Here is a 16,891-nt window from a genome sequence, read left to right on the forward strand (position 1 = left end):
AGGTCAGGGGTTTCCAACTCTAGGCCTCAAGGACCTGCAGGTTTTAGATGTGTCCTTGATCCATCACAGCTGATTTCAATGGCTACATGACCTCCTCAACATGCCTTGAAGTCCTCCAGAGGCCTGGTAATGAACAACTCATTTAATTCAGGTGTGTTGACCCAGGGTGAGATCTAAAACCTGCAGGACACCGGTCCTTGAAGCCTGGAATTGGACACCCCTGGTGTAGTTAAACAGGCCATGTGGAGATCAAATGATGTATTGTATTTTTCTTTGGCCTTTTTGGCTTGCTGGTTTGTTGAAGTGTTGAAAGAGATATATTTTATTTGCCATCTGCATATCATGGCTACAGTAAAAACCCCCAAGAGTTGGTCATTAGCATGCAGTAGAACAGGGGTGTCCAACTCCAGTCCTCGAGAGCTACTGTCCTGCAGCTTTTAGATGCATCCCTACTCCAACACAGCTGAATCAAATGGTTGGATTACCTCTTCAGCGTGCCATCAAGTTTGGCAAAGGCATGATAACAAGCCATTCATTTGATTCAGGTGTGTTGGAACAAGGATGCGTCTAAAAGCTGCAGGATGGTAGCTCTCGGGGACTGGAGTTGGACAACCTTGCAGGAGTAGAACATGAAAGGATGGAGACCCTGATTAAGACCTAAAGACCTAAATACTCTCACAAGGTCTCAGTGAGGACAAATTCTAGTATCCTTCTTTACAGAAAGCAGCTGGATTACAATTTTTCCCTTTCAGGATATAGTGTAGAGTAACAATTGGGCATTCCTGTAGTCTGGACTCTAAATTGCTGTCAAGTTGGAAACGCTGTATCCCTATTTACATTTCCCATTTATGAACTGGTCTAAAAGTACGATGTGTGTAGCTTTCTTTTGTCATCTTGTATAATAATCAGCTTATTTTCCTTTCATAATAATTAGCCTTCTTGTACAGAGCGTGAGTCATTTGGGAGGTCACAGCTAATCATGAGCTGACTTTCTCCTGTTCTCCGGCTCATCAAAGATATTATCAATTTGCATTTAAGAAGTCCAAGCATTGAGATGACTAGATGATGACGATGATGATTGCATGCCTGGTGTGCGCTTATACCAAGACCAGCGTGCTGCATGTTTTAACGTTACTTATGCATTCTCCGACGGTGAAATACAGAGTCTAAGCACATAGGCTCACAGCTCACGCTCCAAATCAGGATCATTCTCAGTGCAACACTTCTCCCCACACCTCACCTTAATATGCTGTGGAAACGACGCTGTCCATCTGACTCATTATTGTGCTTTGTAATCATAGCAACTGCTGTGACTCTCAGGCATTCTGAGATGAATTAGAATGAGAGGCATCTCTTTGCAATTTCCTTGAAAGCCCGTTCCCGCTGAAGGAACACAAGCTGGACTGAAAAACGGAAAGAATCTGGAAATAGGTATCATCTTCACTTTCCACATAACAACTTGAAGTAGACTGCAAATCCAAACGGGAGATATGCCGCAGAGGTGTGTGGGTGCTCCTTTCCCCACAGAGAGAAATCCGGGGTATGAATATAGCTCCCACGAAAAAAAAGAAAAAGCCAGGACAGGGCTGTAAAAGCTGTAATATGCTACTTGAAGGCGGATTTGGTAGTTACTAGTGATGATGGATTCATGTGGAGTTTCTAGGGACTAGGCTGGCTAACAGGCTCATTCCCACTGTTAAATTATTAAAGCTGGAGGGTTCAGGAACATCCACATGTTTTTGCACTCGTCATATTTTATTTCATAGTAGTCATCAGGAGAGAATTAATTATTTATAGTGCCAGGTCCCTAGACGTTTTTGAATGGATCATTTTCGTTGGCAGCTATAGATGATTGGTTAACCTTCTCTTGTTCTATTGCCAGAGGTTTCTGTCCAGCACAGAGCAGCTATATAGAGTGCCGTACCGGCCTTTATCCCGCATGCTGTGTTACCATTGCGTGTGATATCGCATTCTTTTTCATCACTTGCAAATGAAATTTATTTGACACAAATTGCTCAATGTCCCAGGAATCCTTCATCTGTTTGTTTACTCATGCATTCAAACTTCCAGTGGGGTTATCCACGGCAGTGTTTTCATGCTTCCGACGGCTTTTTCTCTTTCAGATCCACCGATTACGGCTCCACATATGAGAGAATGAATGACAAAGTTGGATCCAAGACTGTCCTAAGTTACTTATACGTCTGTCCGTCTAACAAGAGAAAGGTGAGATGTTCATTTATCACAAAAAGTTGCTCATCAGTGGAAATGCTTTGTTGCTTTGACATGTTTTCCTTTAATTAATTGGGTATGATTACATTTGCACAGGCCTAATTCCATCAGTACAACCTGAGTCACGTCATACTCATCAGTCTGCTCTCCCGAGAGCCTTCTTTTCAGAGAAAACTATTTCTATTCACTAAATAACTCTAGTAATGTCTATTTTGCCCATTTTAATTTGGTTTCAGCTCACTGTCAGTGGAACTTAAGACAAATTTTAGTAATAACATTGTAATTGGCACGATTACTTTATTTCTTGGTTTGGCTTTTGTTTTCAAAGCACATTTTTTAGGAAAAGCCAATAAGAAAAGGGCACTGAGACTCACAAAGATGATTTATTTAGAACAAATATGAAATTCAGACTTTTTCATCACTACAATGCAAAACTCTGAATAAATAAACTATCAAATCCTTTACTCCCCATGAAGAAATATCATGTTTATATTGACACTAGTTAAAATATCTATTAGGATTTCTATAGCTACAACTATAATATCCCAGTTGTTGCACTCATATTTACTGTAGATTTAAGTACCTGACTGCAGCTTAGAGACTGATGTAGAACTGAGACCACCGAGCTGTGTGTGTTGTGCACTTAAATAAATAAGCTGATCTGCAGGGAATTTAAACACATCATGGTCACATTTTGAATCTAACCGGATGATAATTTATTGCTTAACAGCTTAACGTGCAGGTCGCCTGAAGACTGTCCACGACCTGTTTAGACCTGGTAGCGTTAGGGTCACATCTACTGCTGTTCGGCAAACCCAAATGGAAATATTATAACAGAAGAACTTTGAGGAGACGCGATCTGAAAGGTACCATCATAATTGGTTGTGTGATGGATGTTTAGAGGTTAAAAATCTGTATTGAACTTGACAAATCATAGTTTTAAGCGAATCAGCTCATTTTGAGGCTTTTTAATGGGAACATCAGCAGAAAGTCTTGAGGTTTATTGACAGAGACAGAATACAGACAGAACAGGTCTGTTTGGTAAATGAAAGCAGTATTTATCTTTGGAGCAGCTGGTTTATATGACATACCTCTGTGGCTTTTACAGGTAGGATTAAATCAGTGCTCATTGCTAAATGCTATGTTTACAAGTTGAGGTATTAAATAGAATACTAGGTAACATAGATTATTCGATATTATTATTGGCATCTGAAATTGAAAATCTTATGTGAGTTTGCTTGTGGATAAAATAGTCTGTATATTAGTTAGGAAACTATGTACAGTGAGTCCTTGCTCTATAAGAATATTTCTGGCAACAATCTAAGTGGAATTTTAAGAATTTCAAGCCCCCAAAAACAAACCCATGACCACTGCCAGCTGCCAACCATCTGCCAGTGTTTTTCATTTGCCAGAGAGTTCTGTCAATCATTGATTTTTATTGTTTTCTGATAATCTACGAATATGTTTTTCTATCCATCTGTCTAACTCCAGCTGAAATGAAATGTGCTAATTAATACCCAATCATTTAGGGTTTTGGTCATTGTTCTATCTTTAGGGTTACAGGTCATGTCTGTCAAGCAGGAGGGATTCTAAATCCCTACACTTTTATATTGAGATCCAAAGCCTTTAGCATCAGGCTGCAACTCTGATATTCCCTCATGTGTTGAACATCACGCATCTGGTGCTCCAAGCAAAAATTTGATAGGCAAGTGGAATCGTAGCCAAGAGTGTGCTCCAAGCAGCAAAGCTACAGTCGGAGTCTACTCTTCAACCTGTAGCCTAAAGGGAACCAGAGCTGTTTCTGAATCCATGTGTTTTCGGTCAATTTACAGTATTCTGTACGTAAATATATATCGACCCAGCTCTCTCGGGCACAACGCGGCAACTATCGTGTGCATATGGCAAAAATAAAGTTTAGAAAGCAGTAAGATGATCTGTTTATCTGGTATTTATGGCCGGAGACAATAATGCTGTTTACGTGGAGCTCGACGGGCTGTTAGCTGGAATAACAAGTCACACTTTGGAGTCGCAGGTTAGTATGAGCAAGCACAAAAGCAAACTCATTAATCCGTCAGTAACTTTAACTACAACATTAGACAGATAGTTAAAGTATGCATTATGTGAGTCATTATTTTGTTTATTATTTTTAATAGTATTGTACAAGAGTCCTATTGCCTTTTATGCCTTTTTGCAACTGTTACAATATGTAGAATAACATTTTAGATTGAATTTCACATCTTAGATGGAAAATAAAGCAAAGACATCAACAGAAAGTGTGGTTCAATTATGTAAGGTCTCTTTTACATAGACTGTCTAATGATTATGCATGTAGAACTTCACATAGAACTGAATTTGATCTAAAGAGCATTACTGCACTATCATCACTAGTCATCTGAAGGTACTTTATATTATAAGGTAAATATTATAAGTCAGCTGTTTGCTGGTGGGCTGCCTCCTGCAGCTGAGAACATTGTTAAGAACGTTAAACCTAAGCAGGAAGGGTTTGGCCTTAATAACAGTCACAAAGGTTGCACGTCGCGTTGAGAACTCTCTGTAGGTTTCACACTGTCACAGTGTTTATGTGTTAGATCAGTTGTCGCTATAAAATATTCACAAAGGCTTCTTTAAACGCCATCCAGGACCGCCGAGACCGTAGAACTGAAAAATCTTTCTTTAAAACATTTAAACAGTCAATTCAAAGTAAGTTTAGTCAGAACTGAGATTTTCCCAACAATATGATTACGTATCCTTGGAAACAATCCTTTTGTCGACATTGGCCTACTTGGTTAGACTCACGTGCGGCACAAACCAAAGCGTGACTACAGGCCGTGTGGAGAACGTGCTCATTGTTGTGGAGGTGCTCGGGCTCATCAGCCTCACTATGCCAGGGCCGAGCCAAGGTACTGACCCTGAATACGTTTGCGTGCCATGGGAGTTAATAGGATCTCCAAGAGTGTTGAGCTAAACCACGTGGAGGTAAGGAACAGATCATAGCCGATGCTGATTGCTCCTCATGACTCACTCCTCCTCTCTCTGTTTATGTGGAGAAAATTTAATTCCACATCAAGGGCATAGCAGAAACGTAGTCCCTCAGGTTCTCTCTCTCTCAGGTTGCTGATGTGACACACTTTGTTATTCGGCTTACGTGAGAAAAAGAAAAAATAACACGTGTACTCATGTAAACAACTGATATTAGTCCTTGTTTTTTTAATGCAGGTTTGTAACGGCGTACGTTGGCCAAAATCTAGCAATAATCCAAATGTTTTCCCAGTTTCGTTCTGCCTGTGGGCTGATTGCCTCTTCGACCTCATCTATGGCCTAATTATTTTGGTTTACCGTCGTGCATGTATGAAAGCTTGCCTGAACACTTGCTTTATTTATCTTTTGCCTCTTGCATCCGAGTCGTCGTGTTTAATGTCTGCCCGTGTTCTATAAAAAGAGCCGTCTGGGTGCCCAATCAGTCACTGTAAGATACAATCATCTGCTGCTCTCTGAGATATTCCTTCAACCACAATAAAGGCGCCATTATATGTTAACTGCTTTTGTGTTTTTCTTTTGCGCTTACATTGTTTTAGAAATAAGGTGAAGCTGTGACCTTTTAAAAAGTCACATTATAGATTTGAATGATGGTAATGACATTTAGTGCAGATCGCTGAAATTGACAGCTGCCATGAATCTTCTTGGCTGTATTCTGATGCTCACCATGTGCTAAATCCTTGATCGAACAGCTCATGGATTACGTTAAATTAAAAATAAGGACATGCACTGTTAAAATGCCATTGAGGAAGCGAGACAGTGAAAACATGATAGCTAAATGTTGGCGATTAAGTCCTGATCCATGCTTAATGAGCATACTGCTGCGACAACTCTGTGTTAAACCCTCCCGTCAAAGAAAGACTAAGCTCAATTGATCTGGCGTGATGCGATTCATTTGCTGCAGAGAGTCTCTTTTCCTCCCTCTCTGATCCATACCTCCACATCTCATCATCCGACAGCTGCTGGCTTCCGTCTTGGTGCCGTAGCCCATGCACAGCTCAACGGCAGGCTGATAAAACACAAAGGTTATCCCTCCGACCTTTATCGATTTCGTTTTGCTACCCTCCTCACTCGCCCACTTCCTCACCGAGGCCGAGTGGATGCTGTGAGGGAAATCTTAATCACCTCTCGCTAATGCTATCGGTCACTGGGATTTTGGAAGTGAATAATTATTGTTTGAGGCCGATTGTTTTAGTAGGCAGGAGAGAAATTGGCTGCTGTTCCGTTTCCCGCCTTTGTATTGGCGTTGAATTGGTTCTGGGTTCTTTCTAATTGCAGAGGTGACAGACAGAAAGGGTTTGTTACGATAATGTCTGAGGTTGGGAAGTAATGTGGTTGTTTTTGCACTTACAAGGTGGTAAGTGAGTAATAGAAATGTGAAAATGAAATGAGAGGCCCGTCGTGAGCCTCTCTGAATCAAGGCTACAGGAAAGATGACCTAAAATGCTGCAATTGAAAGCTATAGTTGTAGCAAGAACACGTGACGCTCGTCGCTCAGTTCAAACTCAAACTAAAGACGAGGGCAGATTTTTGTATGAGACATACAATGTGTTCAGACAGGCTTTTCTTTCCTTTAACTGAAAGTCCTGACAGGTGACTGAAAATGTAAAACAGACTCTGCTGCTCACAGCAACATGATGAAATATGATTACTGCTTAAAAACTGTAAATTACATCCGACAAGCCCCAAAGACTGTTGCAGATATCAGGAGGCCTTGGCATTAGACAGTGACAGGTAATGAATGGCAAGATTGGCGAGCCCGGGCCAATGAGAAACCCAGATTGAGAAAGTGCTGCCTGTTTATTGGTGCTTAATGAAAAACAATTTATCTAAATCACCACCGGGGAGGGTTCCCGGTTAAAGCTCTGGAAAGAAGTCTAGCTTTTCTGTCAGTGACAAATGTGCTGTTGTTTTTCCAATTCAAATGGAATTGACGAGAGAAAACAGCCGTTTGGGCTGTGAGCGCCATCGCTACCCACCGTTCCACCACACAATTATAGTGGAGGTGTGGGTGTTGTAGTTTAAGCCAGATAACAGACTAAACACTGCGAGAGAAACATTCAGTGCTGCACTGCCTCATGTTTTAATTCTAACGAGAAACACGGTAGATTGGTTTGTACTCGGCTCTCTGAGAACTTTGGAGTCAAGCTAATTTTTCCTTTTTATTTTTTACTTTTGTGGAGCACAGATTGGCCTGTTAACCCCGTTTCCAGCTGCAACACGGGGCAGCTTTCAGAACCAGGTGACCAACAGGACCAATAAGCAGTTAGCTGAGAGGCTATGTAAGCAGAAGCGCTAGCAGTCAGGCAAACAAGTGTTTTCATCAGGATTTGGTAAGAAAAATAAAATAGGTTTTTGGACTTAGCTGCTAATTCGTTAACACCCACACAGTAAAATTGAACTGGTGTTTCTTAAAGGTGAGCTATAAAACATTTACTACAAACTGTTCGGCCGAGAAATAATAAATATTACAAAGACTTGCATGTTGCTTTACATATTAGCCGCATGCTTCGCAGCCAAGCAAACAGTATTAATAAAGACATTAAAAATCAGCTGCACAATATTTTCTTCATCTTCATTGTACTGTTGAAACACCCCTGATACCTGTGATGCCATTGTGAATGCTTTCAGTGGGTCCCGTGGGTTACAGAATAATGCCTCAGACCCCACAGGCTTTGTTTTCATGGGAGCACTGTTGCCACCAGCGCAGAAATGTTGAGGTGGGCTGTGCGTATCAAATGAGCAATCCAATGCAAAAACACAGATTTCCCAGCAGAACTCTTCATGGTGTTAATGTTATGGCTGATTAGAGCATCCACACCTATCCTGTGATGAAGTGTGTATTGATCAAGATTAGTTACCCTAAAAGTGAAGCATACAACAAAACACCTTTATTTATTTATTTGTGTGGAATCATTCAAATCCCTGTTTATATAAAAGTAAACCAAACTGATAATGGATTCATTTCAGATTCTATGAGTCAAAATAGTACCATCCCTTTTAAATGCTACATCTATGCTAACACCTTCTTTTTATTCAAGGAGGAATTCCTGTGAACATTTTATCTGCTCCCACAAAGACTCCAAATGTCATTAGCTGAAAGAAATATGCATTGTGGAATCCCTGTTCTTAGTGAATACTGTAATAACTGTGATAGCTCTGGTAGAAATATTCCAAGCATGAAATTAGGGCTTCTACTACTGTGGAGCTGTTAAATTTGAAATTAGAGTTTTATTGGAAGGAAAAATGACATGCTAAAGCACCGACTGATAACCAAAATAACACACTGTATGTGCAGATTCATGCATGGCTGCTCAATCACTTGTTTCTACGGCACTTAATTGCAGCTAGACCACAAGTGGCGTCACTTTACTGTAATCTATTTGGACAAGTCGTTCCAATGATCAATTTTTCTGATGCCACCTACGTGCTCGAATGTGGTTGTGTTTTGGTTTAGATGCCACTTCCCTCTTTGCTGCTGCGAGCAACCTTCTATTTTGGAACGAGACGATGAAAATGCCGAAGCGCCGCCTCAGAAAAGCTGCAGAACTATGGCAACGCAAGTGCAACAGTCACAGTCAAGAAATGAAGCTGGAAATATTCCAGAGCTGTTTGCCAAGCATAAGCCTGACGTGTGCCAAAATGCCGAGCCTATTCTGCTGACAGTAACGTCTCTCTTCCACCTCCTCTCATCTCCCCATCTTTCCACCTCTTTGCACAAAATTTGCCCTTTAAATCCTTTCTTCTCCCATCTTCAAAAACGCACACCTTTATCCTTCACGTGTGTGCACGCCCTCCTCCTCATCCTTTTCCCTTTCTCCCCCTCCCCACTCTCAGATTATGGTGTTGACAGATCCGGAGTTTGAGAGCAGCGTACTCATCAGCACTGATGAGGGAGCCAGTTACCAGAAGTACCGCCTCAATTTCTACCTCCTGAGCCTTTTATTCCACCCCACTGAAGAGGACTGGGCCTTAGCTTACAGTCACGACCAGAAGGTGAGATCATTGTCATCTTTTTTCTGTCCTCACCTGTAATTAGCTCTTTGCTCCTTACTTGCAACCTTTTGTGCTGCTCACATAGCATACTGTAGGTTTTTCAATTTAGCTAATTACCTGATGGCTTTTACTCACCCGATGAATGTAATTTAAAATTATTTAGCTAGAATTAAGTGTGAGGCCTTTCTTTGAGACACACTATTATTACAAACCCTCTATTTCTATATCCGTCCTTTAATATGTTAATATTGTCACAATCCCCTTGGTTAAATTGTAAGCTAAACATATTGATTGTTTCGCATGAAAGCTCTTCAGTGGTAGCAGTAACGGTGCACAGGTGATGACTCACAGCTAAAAAAAAAAAAATCTCCACTCTCAACTTTTGTTGAACTGAATTGTTAAATTCTCCCCATTACTAACTAACCCTTCATGTAACATGTGCCACAATCAATACACAGACATCCTTTGTCATCTGTTTTACACTACCCCCAAATCACTGTAAAGGCTCGGATTGTGAAGTGTGTGTGACTGCAAATTCATATTTGCTGAAAGCGCTTGTAAGAAAACTAACAAACAAGTAATTTTTAATTATGATAATAAAAATGTTTTATCTTTATTTTCTTTATGAAAATAATCAAACCAATTCTATAACGAGCAGCAGAGCGACGCCACCTGTTGGTTAGAGTCCCACATCAAGAGTTTTTGCCTCAGTGTCTCTCATTCAGCATCAACATCTGTTTCCAAGACAACATAACTACCATATGAACTAATCAAATAGTCGGGTGAAGTCTGGGATCTACATCTGCAAAGTTGGTCATTTACCATTTAAAAATGTGTATTTATGATGCTCAAGTATATTGTGTTTCTCACACTTTTCATGTATCTTGAGTAGCTAGCTAGATCGCGGTCATGAAAAAAAAAAGTGTGCCTATCTTTATCAGATTGTACAAGCAAACCATATAAAACAGGTATATGAAAACTGTCTTCCATTAGCCACAGCCACATGGTGAACGTGGCCATACTGTTTTGAATATAAGGAATTTATATCATGAAACGGTAAATTCATTATGGAGGTTTTTAGAGAACAAGAAAAACTATTTTGGTCGTATTTTAGGCTGAACCTCAATCAGGAAACAGCCCCAGTAGGAGAGCTGGCTGTGCCTAAAAATGATTCCCAGCCTGTAATGATTCTCATTTCCCACCCCGGTCTTCATCATGGTGTCACCTTCACTGAGCTTTGTCACACAGTATGTAGCTCAGCACAGCTTCTTCACACAGAGCTCCAAGATTGTGCACAGGAAACAGCTGCCATTAAGGTCAGTGACGCTGACCTGAGAGCCAAAACGATCGTCCTGTAGGACGGGACTTGGTGCAGGAAGGTGGTGGCTGCACCAGGCCGCTCAACAACTAATCTTTATAAAGCACGCTGCGGGACTCAATGTCAAGCTGAAGTACAACTAACAAAAAAGTAAAAATAAAAAAAAAGGTGATTAAATGAAATGGTTGAATAACTTCAAACTATCCAGCCAAGCTGACTTTAGCCTTGGATGATTTTGAATTAGGTGGAAATTTAATTACCAAATCTGTCGTTTTATATCTTTAATATAAAACATCTGTTATATGTATGAGTGTCGCGGTCCCTGGCTGGGCCTTTTCCAGGACCAATGAGATAATCTGCATCCATCTGTCCCTCCACAGTCCACGAGAATCACTGCTCCTTCTAGAGTTGTAGTTAGATTGTAGTGAAACTTACACTCACCTAACAGGTCTCCACCCAGATTGTGACAATCTAAAGTAAATTTTACATCCGCTTTAATTTTAGGCACTTTCTGTTTGGTGTCTTTATGGTTTCTTTGTATTTAGTTAAGTTGTTCTTAGACTTTGGTTTTTACATGTTTCTTAGTTCTTGTTAAATTTTTCTTTGCATTTCCTCCTGTGATTCCTCTGTTTGGTATTCATTTCCCGTTTTGTTTGGGTAGTTCGTCGTTTCCTGTGTCCTGCGCACTTTGATCGACTCTCACATGTGTCTTCTGTCCCTCCTGCTTCCCTGATTACCTCACGTGTGAATAAATAGTCCAGCCCTTCCTCTGAGTCTCCGTCTTTGTGTTTGTATCATCTTCTTGGAGTTTTGGCTTTCATTTCCTTTCTGTTGTGGACCTTTTGTACTTTGGACTTCATCAACTCAAATGAGAGGTTTGTTCTCAGTTTCTTAAGCCTGTATTTGGTTTACACTCCAATACATGATAGTAACATAAAGAGAAAGTGAACAAATACTCCCCCAGCTGATTACATAATAATCCAAAACCTCAACATTTTAATTTCAAGTATAGTATAGTATGGTTTTGGTTTGTTTGTTTTACCCCCAAGTGTGATGCTGTTTGTTTCTAAAATTAGAGCTCTGGATGCATTAAACATTAAGAGTTACTGTCCCATAGCTCATTAAAGGAGACGTGGAAACTGATCTACCAATAAAGTGAAATGAGATTTTTTGATTGAATACATATTCTCTAAGTGTGTTAGAACCACGCTTGAACCTCCAGCTAAGCAGAGTTTGCTCATCAGGAGCAGCAGGTTTATTATTTGTTTAAGATAAATAAATATTTATCAAAATAAAGGCTAATAACTAAATGTCATGAACCAGAGGTTCACCCAAAGAAAGGACCCAAATGCAGACACCAAACACACGCAAAGTAACTATTGACAAGGATATTTGTATACGAAGCGGACGAAGTCTTAAGTAAATAATAGCCACGGAGGATCGGTGACTGGGACTGAGAGGGATTGTCCTAGCAAGTCAAGTTGCAGGAGAGGTAAGAGAAAAGAGGTCAGAGGGATTTTTACACGTCCGAGTTAGTAAGCACTGAGGAGGGGAGGTCCGTGGACGCTTCCTCAGGAGCCCTGAAGTGTAATGAAAAGTCAGAGGGCAGGCGGGAAGAGAGAGAGGGAGACGGAGAATATCCCGGTGACATTGAACCAGGGAATGCAACACCTCGCCATTGAGAGAATAACAAACTGGCGAGGAAAAGCAGGTTGCACAGGATTAAGTAGCTCTCGCGCTGATTGCTTGCAGATGGAATACAGGTGAGGCGCTGGAGGTCCCACCCAAAAGGGAAGGACCCACGGCCACAGATGGAAAACCTCCAGACACTCCCACGGATCATGACACTAAATAATTTATTAACTAATTGCAAAAGGCTCGGGATCCTCCTGGGCAAACATGGATGGACGGAAGGATAAACAGACAGTTTTTCTTTTCTGTCATGTTTGTTTTGAGCTGTTCTTCAGTGGAGCAAAAGTGCGTCTTCTAATTAATTTTTTCCCCTTTTTAATCAGAGACATGGGGAATACATTTGACTTACTGTATGTGATTTTTGCAGTTTGTTTGGAACTTGTCATGTTGGAACATTCCTCTAAAACCAGCTTTTTGAGCTAAGTGTCATCTCTTTACATGACCATCCATCCAGTGCAAACTTCACTCTCAAATGTCTTTTTGTTTCACCTGATCAAAGAGTGTAGTGTCAGCATCCTTCAGGCTTCTCTTCGTGCTTTGACCAAGTTTTGTTAGCCATGTTTTTCTTCTATAGATGGCGACTTCATGTTATGTCCTTCACACTGTCAGAGAATCAATGGAATATCACAAGTCAGCAGCTTTAATCTCTTTTACAGTAAAAAGATCAGCTAATTGATTCTGCTGTTGTTGTTGCTGTGTTTCTGCATACAGGGAGTGCAGAATTATTAGGCAAGTTGTATTTTTGAGGAATAATTTTATTATTGAACAACAACCATGTTCTCAATGAACCCAAAAAACTCATTAATATCAAAGCTGAATGTTTTTGGAAGTAATTTGTAGTTTGTTTTTAGTTTTAGCTATTTTAGGGGGATATCTGTGTGTGCAGGTGACTATTACTGTGCATAATTATTAGGCAACTTAACAAAAAACAAATATATACCCATTCCAATTACTTATTTTTACCAGTGAAACCAATATAACATCTCCACATTCACAAATATACATTTCTGACATTCAAAAACAAAACAAAAACAAATCAGCGACCAATATAGCCACCTTTCTTTGCAAGGACACTCAAAAGCCTGCCATCCATGGATTCTGTCAGTGTTTTGATCTGTTCACCATCAACATTGCGTGCAGCAGCAACCACAGCCTCCCAGACACTGTTCAGAGAGGTGTACTGTTTTCCCTCCTTGTAAATCTCACATTTGATGATGGACCACAGGTTCTCAATGGGGTTCAGATCAGGTGAACAAGGAGGCCATGTCATTAGTTTTTCTTCTTTTATACCCTTTCTTGCCAGCCACGCTGTGGAGTACTTGGACGCGTGTGATGGAGCATTGTCCTGCATGGAAATCATGTTTTTCTTGAAGGATGCAGACTTCTTCCTGTACCACTGCTTGAAGAAGGTGTCTTCCAGAAACTGGCAGTAGGACTGGGAGTTGAGCTTGACTCCATCCTCAACCCGAAAAGGCCCCACAAGCTCATCTTTGATGATACCAGCCCAAACCAGTACTCCACCTTGCTGGCGTCTGAGTCGGACTGGAGCTCTCTGCCCTTTACCAATCCAGCCACGGGCCCATCCATCTGGCCCATCAAGACTCACTCTCATTTCATCAGTCCATAAAACCTTAGAAAAACCAGTCTTGAGATATTTCTTGGCCCAGTCTTGACGTTTCAGCTTGTGTGTCTTGTTCAGTGGTGGTCGTCTTTCAGCCTTTCTTACCTTGGCCATGTCTCTGAGTATTGCACACCTTGTGCTTTTGGGCACTCCAGTGATGTTGCAGCTCTGAAATATGGCCAAACTGGTGGCAAGTGGCATCTTGGCAGCTGCACGCTTGACTTTTCTCAGTTCATGGGCAGTTATTTTGCGCCTTGGTTTTTCCACACGCTTCTTGCGACCCTGTTGACTATTTTGAATGAAACGCTTGACTGTTCGATGATCACGCTTCAGAAGCTTTGCAATTTTGAGACTGCTGCATCCCTCTGCAAGATATCTCACTATTTTTGACTTTTCTGAGCCTGTCAAGTCCTTCTTTTGACCCATTTTGCCAAAGGAAAGGACGTTGCCTAATAATTATGCACACCTGATATAGGGTGTTGATGTCATTAGACCACACCCCTTCTCATTACAGAGATGCACATCACCTAATATGCTTAATTGGTAGTAGGCTTTCGAGCCTATACAGCTTGGAGTAAGACAACATGCATGAAGAGGATGATGTGGACAAAATACTCATTTGCCTAATAATTCTGCACTCCCTGTATGTTCAATAGAGTCCTTTGACGCCGCTGAACTCTCACCAATCTTTATAACGTCTCACTACTTGGTTTCTCTTATTCAGTCAGACAAACTATCGTGCAGAGAAATTTTCTGTTAGTTACAACTGAAGCCAATGCTGAGAAAGCGCTGCTCAGTCACAGTTCCTTATATCATAGATCATGCACTTAAGTTTAATTTGAAATTGCAGGGTTTCCTCAGAGACGGGTCAGTAAAATCTGATTTTGCAGTTCATGGATTTTTCAGAATAACGAGCGAGCCGGCACATGTGTGTTTCTGTTCAAATAAAGTCACTTTAGTAAATTTTTACTTCACTAGAAATGGTGTAAAATGCATCAAAAATGGAACCATAAAATTAAGTATATTCCCCACAATCTCTGTGCAGCGTCTTCTTTGCCGATCGTTCTTGCTTAAATCGTTCTTTGATTTTTCAAAGTTCAAAATACGTTTGTTACACCAGCCTTGATTGTTTGCTCATAACGTTATTGCTTTATGTTCATAAATGAAGGCAAACAAACAAGATGCACAATATTTGTATAATTGTTATCTACACTGAACGTTTTTTTGCTATAGCTTAATCAACTCTGCTGACATACGAGGAATAGAAACGCTCAGCTGAGTATAATGCCACCTCTCGTGAGTTAACCATGAGAGCAGTGCGTGTTGTGTTCAAAGATCAAAGTCTTTCTGTTGTTGTGTTGCTTTTTGTCAGCCATGTTGGTGATGCTTCCTAACAGTTTTTTAGATGATTGTTCAAAGTTACTGGGTAGAGACCTTTATTGCCTCTTCCACCATCTCCAGGACCTAAAAGCAGAATGTATAGAATAACGAGTCAAACTCATAATGCATAAAAAGTCTCAGAAGCTTTTCCTTCACAAATTACTTCAACTTCAGCCTCTGCACATGTCAGTTATGACACATTAATTCACTTAATTCATCAGTAATCCAAAAACTTTTTAAAAGCACAGCTGCTCACATCTTCACCATGAACGGAGTAGACATGCCCGCCACCACACAGCTGAAATGATCATGAACGTCTGCTCTGTGCTTGTATTTATAAGTTTCAGCTCTTTTTATTCAGGGGGAGGTCAACCACTGTCCTTGCTATTATTACATTCTTTCATAGATTTCTATGCAGGGTTCAGAGCACCATGTCTTTGAATCTTTAACTGGAGCTTCAAAGCATCATCATCATTGTTGTACTGAGATTTGATTATTTTTAATCATACATTTGATTATGTATTCTGCACTTTATTGTAAATACATTGTAATTATTTTGAAAGGATATTATTTTGAATCAGCCTCATTTTCTGATGTACTGACAGATTCTTAGAATCTGCTTCACATATGAAGGATGTATTCATCTCATTCATCATGTGGTTTCTAGTTAGGAATTGTTGTGTTTCTTGCTAATAGGGGACTACAGTACTAATACATTTCTTTCTAAAGAAAATAATCCTCTCCACTTTCTTAGTTTCTCTTTTGACTGTTTTTGGAATTTAATAAAATTTGTGTATGAAGGAAAAAGTAAAAAAGTCGTCTGCAGCACAACTTTAGTTTGAGCTCCAAACATTGCTCGAGCATTTAAACTCCAAGTAAAACCTCCAAATTCTGCAGCTGCTATTTTAGACTATAAGATTAAGTATTAAGATGAGCAGGCTAGCCAAGTTCAAATCCCTGTGAAGTCTGGGTGGGAGCTGACTTGAAAGAGCGGTGCTTCCCGCCTTCAGCCAAGGTTCTGGGCAAAACATAAAATTATTCCGATGGCTTGAGAAGAGTAAAAAGGACTCATCAGTCACCACCGCAGCATGATTGGAAAACAGTCTTTCCTAATGTTAATTAAAAACAGCCCTTAGCAGGCTACATTATCTCTAAAGATTACCACCGCGCACAAAATATGAGGTGCTCCCACCTTACATCTCACAAGATCAATAGCAGTAACAACTATTGATCTCACGGATTAAATAGATCTTGGTTGTGAAGGCAGAATACACATCAAGCAGAAGAGCAGAAAGATCAAGACGGCCGGGGTGGATGGGACACGGATTTGGCAGTTCAACAAAATCAAGGTCGTCCGTGTCGGGGTGTGGAAGATTATAGGTGTTAGGAAACTGTGGCTAATACGGCTATAATTTGCATCATCGCAGGCTTCCGTGGCCCCCAGAGCAAAAGACCCAGTCGTGATTACCACCTCTGCTAGACCCATTTTTATTCACCTCCCGAATGTGTCATCTGTGCGCTGCATCTACCTCCCCAGGGCTGTTGTTGCAAATAAAGAACGTGCACTCCATCTATTTAGTTAAAAGCGGTTTACATAGATATTGTTGGTTGCCTAATTC

General features: G+C 40.6%; 1 protein-coding gene across 1 annotated transcript in view; it reads left to right on the plus strand.

The window, feature by feature from the left end:
• The window catches only part of sorcs3a (sortilin related VPS10 domain containing receptor 3a), a 258,449-nt gene that overhangs the window by 115,583 nt on the left and 125,975 nt on the right, over nucleotides 1-16,891 (plus strand). The window contains exons 3-4 of the mRNA XM_084930166.1: nucleotides 2,124-2,223; nucleotides 9,103-9,261. Coding sequence (XP_084786292.1) covers nucleotides 2,124-2,223; nucleotides 9,103-9,261 — 259 coding nt within the window. The remainder of the gene's footprint in view (nucleotides 1-2,123; nucleotides 2,224-9,102; nucleotides 9,262-16,891) is intronic.

This window comes from Perissodus microlepis, chromosome 6 (genome assembly GCF_051167445.1).
Source record: "Perissodus microlepis isolate ML-2025 ecotype Zambia chromosome 6, ASM5116744v1, whole genome shotgun sequence".
Classification (NCBI taxonomy): Eukaryota; Metazoa; Chordata; class Actinopteri; order Cichliformes; family Cichlidae; genus Perissodus; species Perissodus microlepis.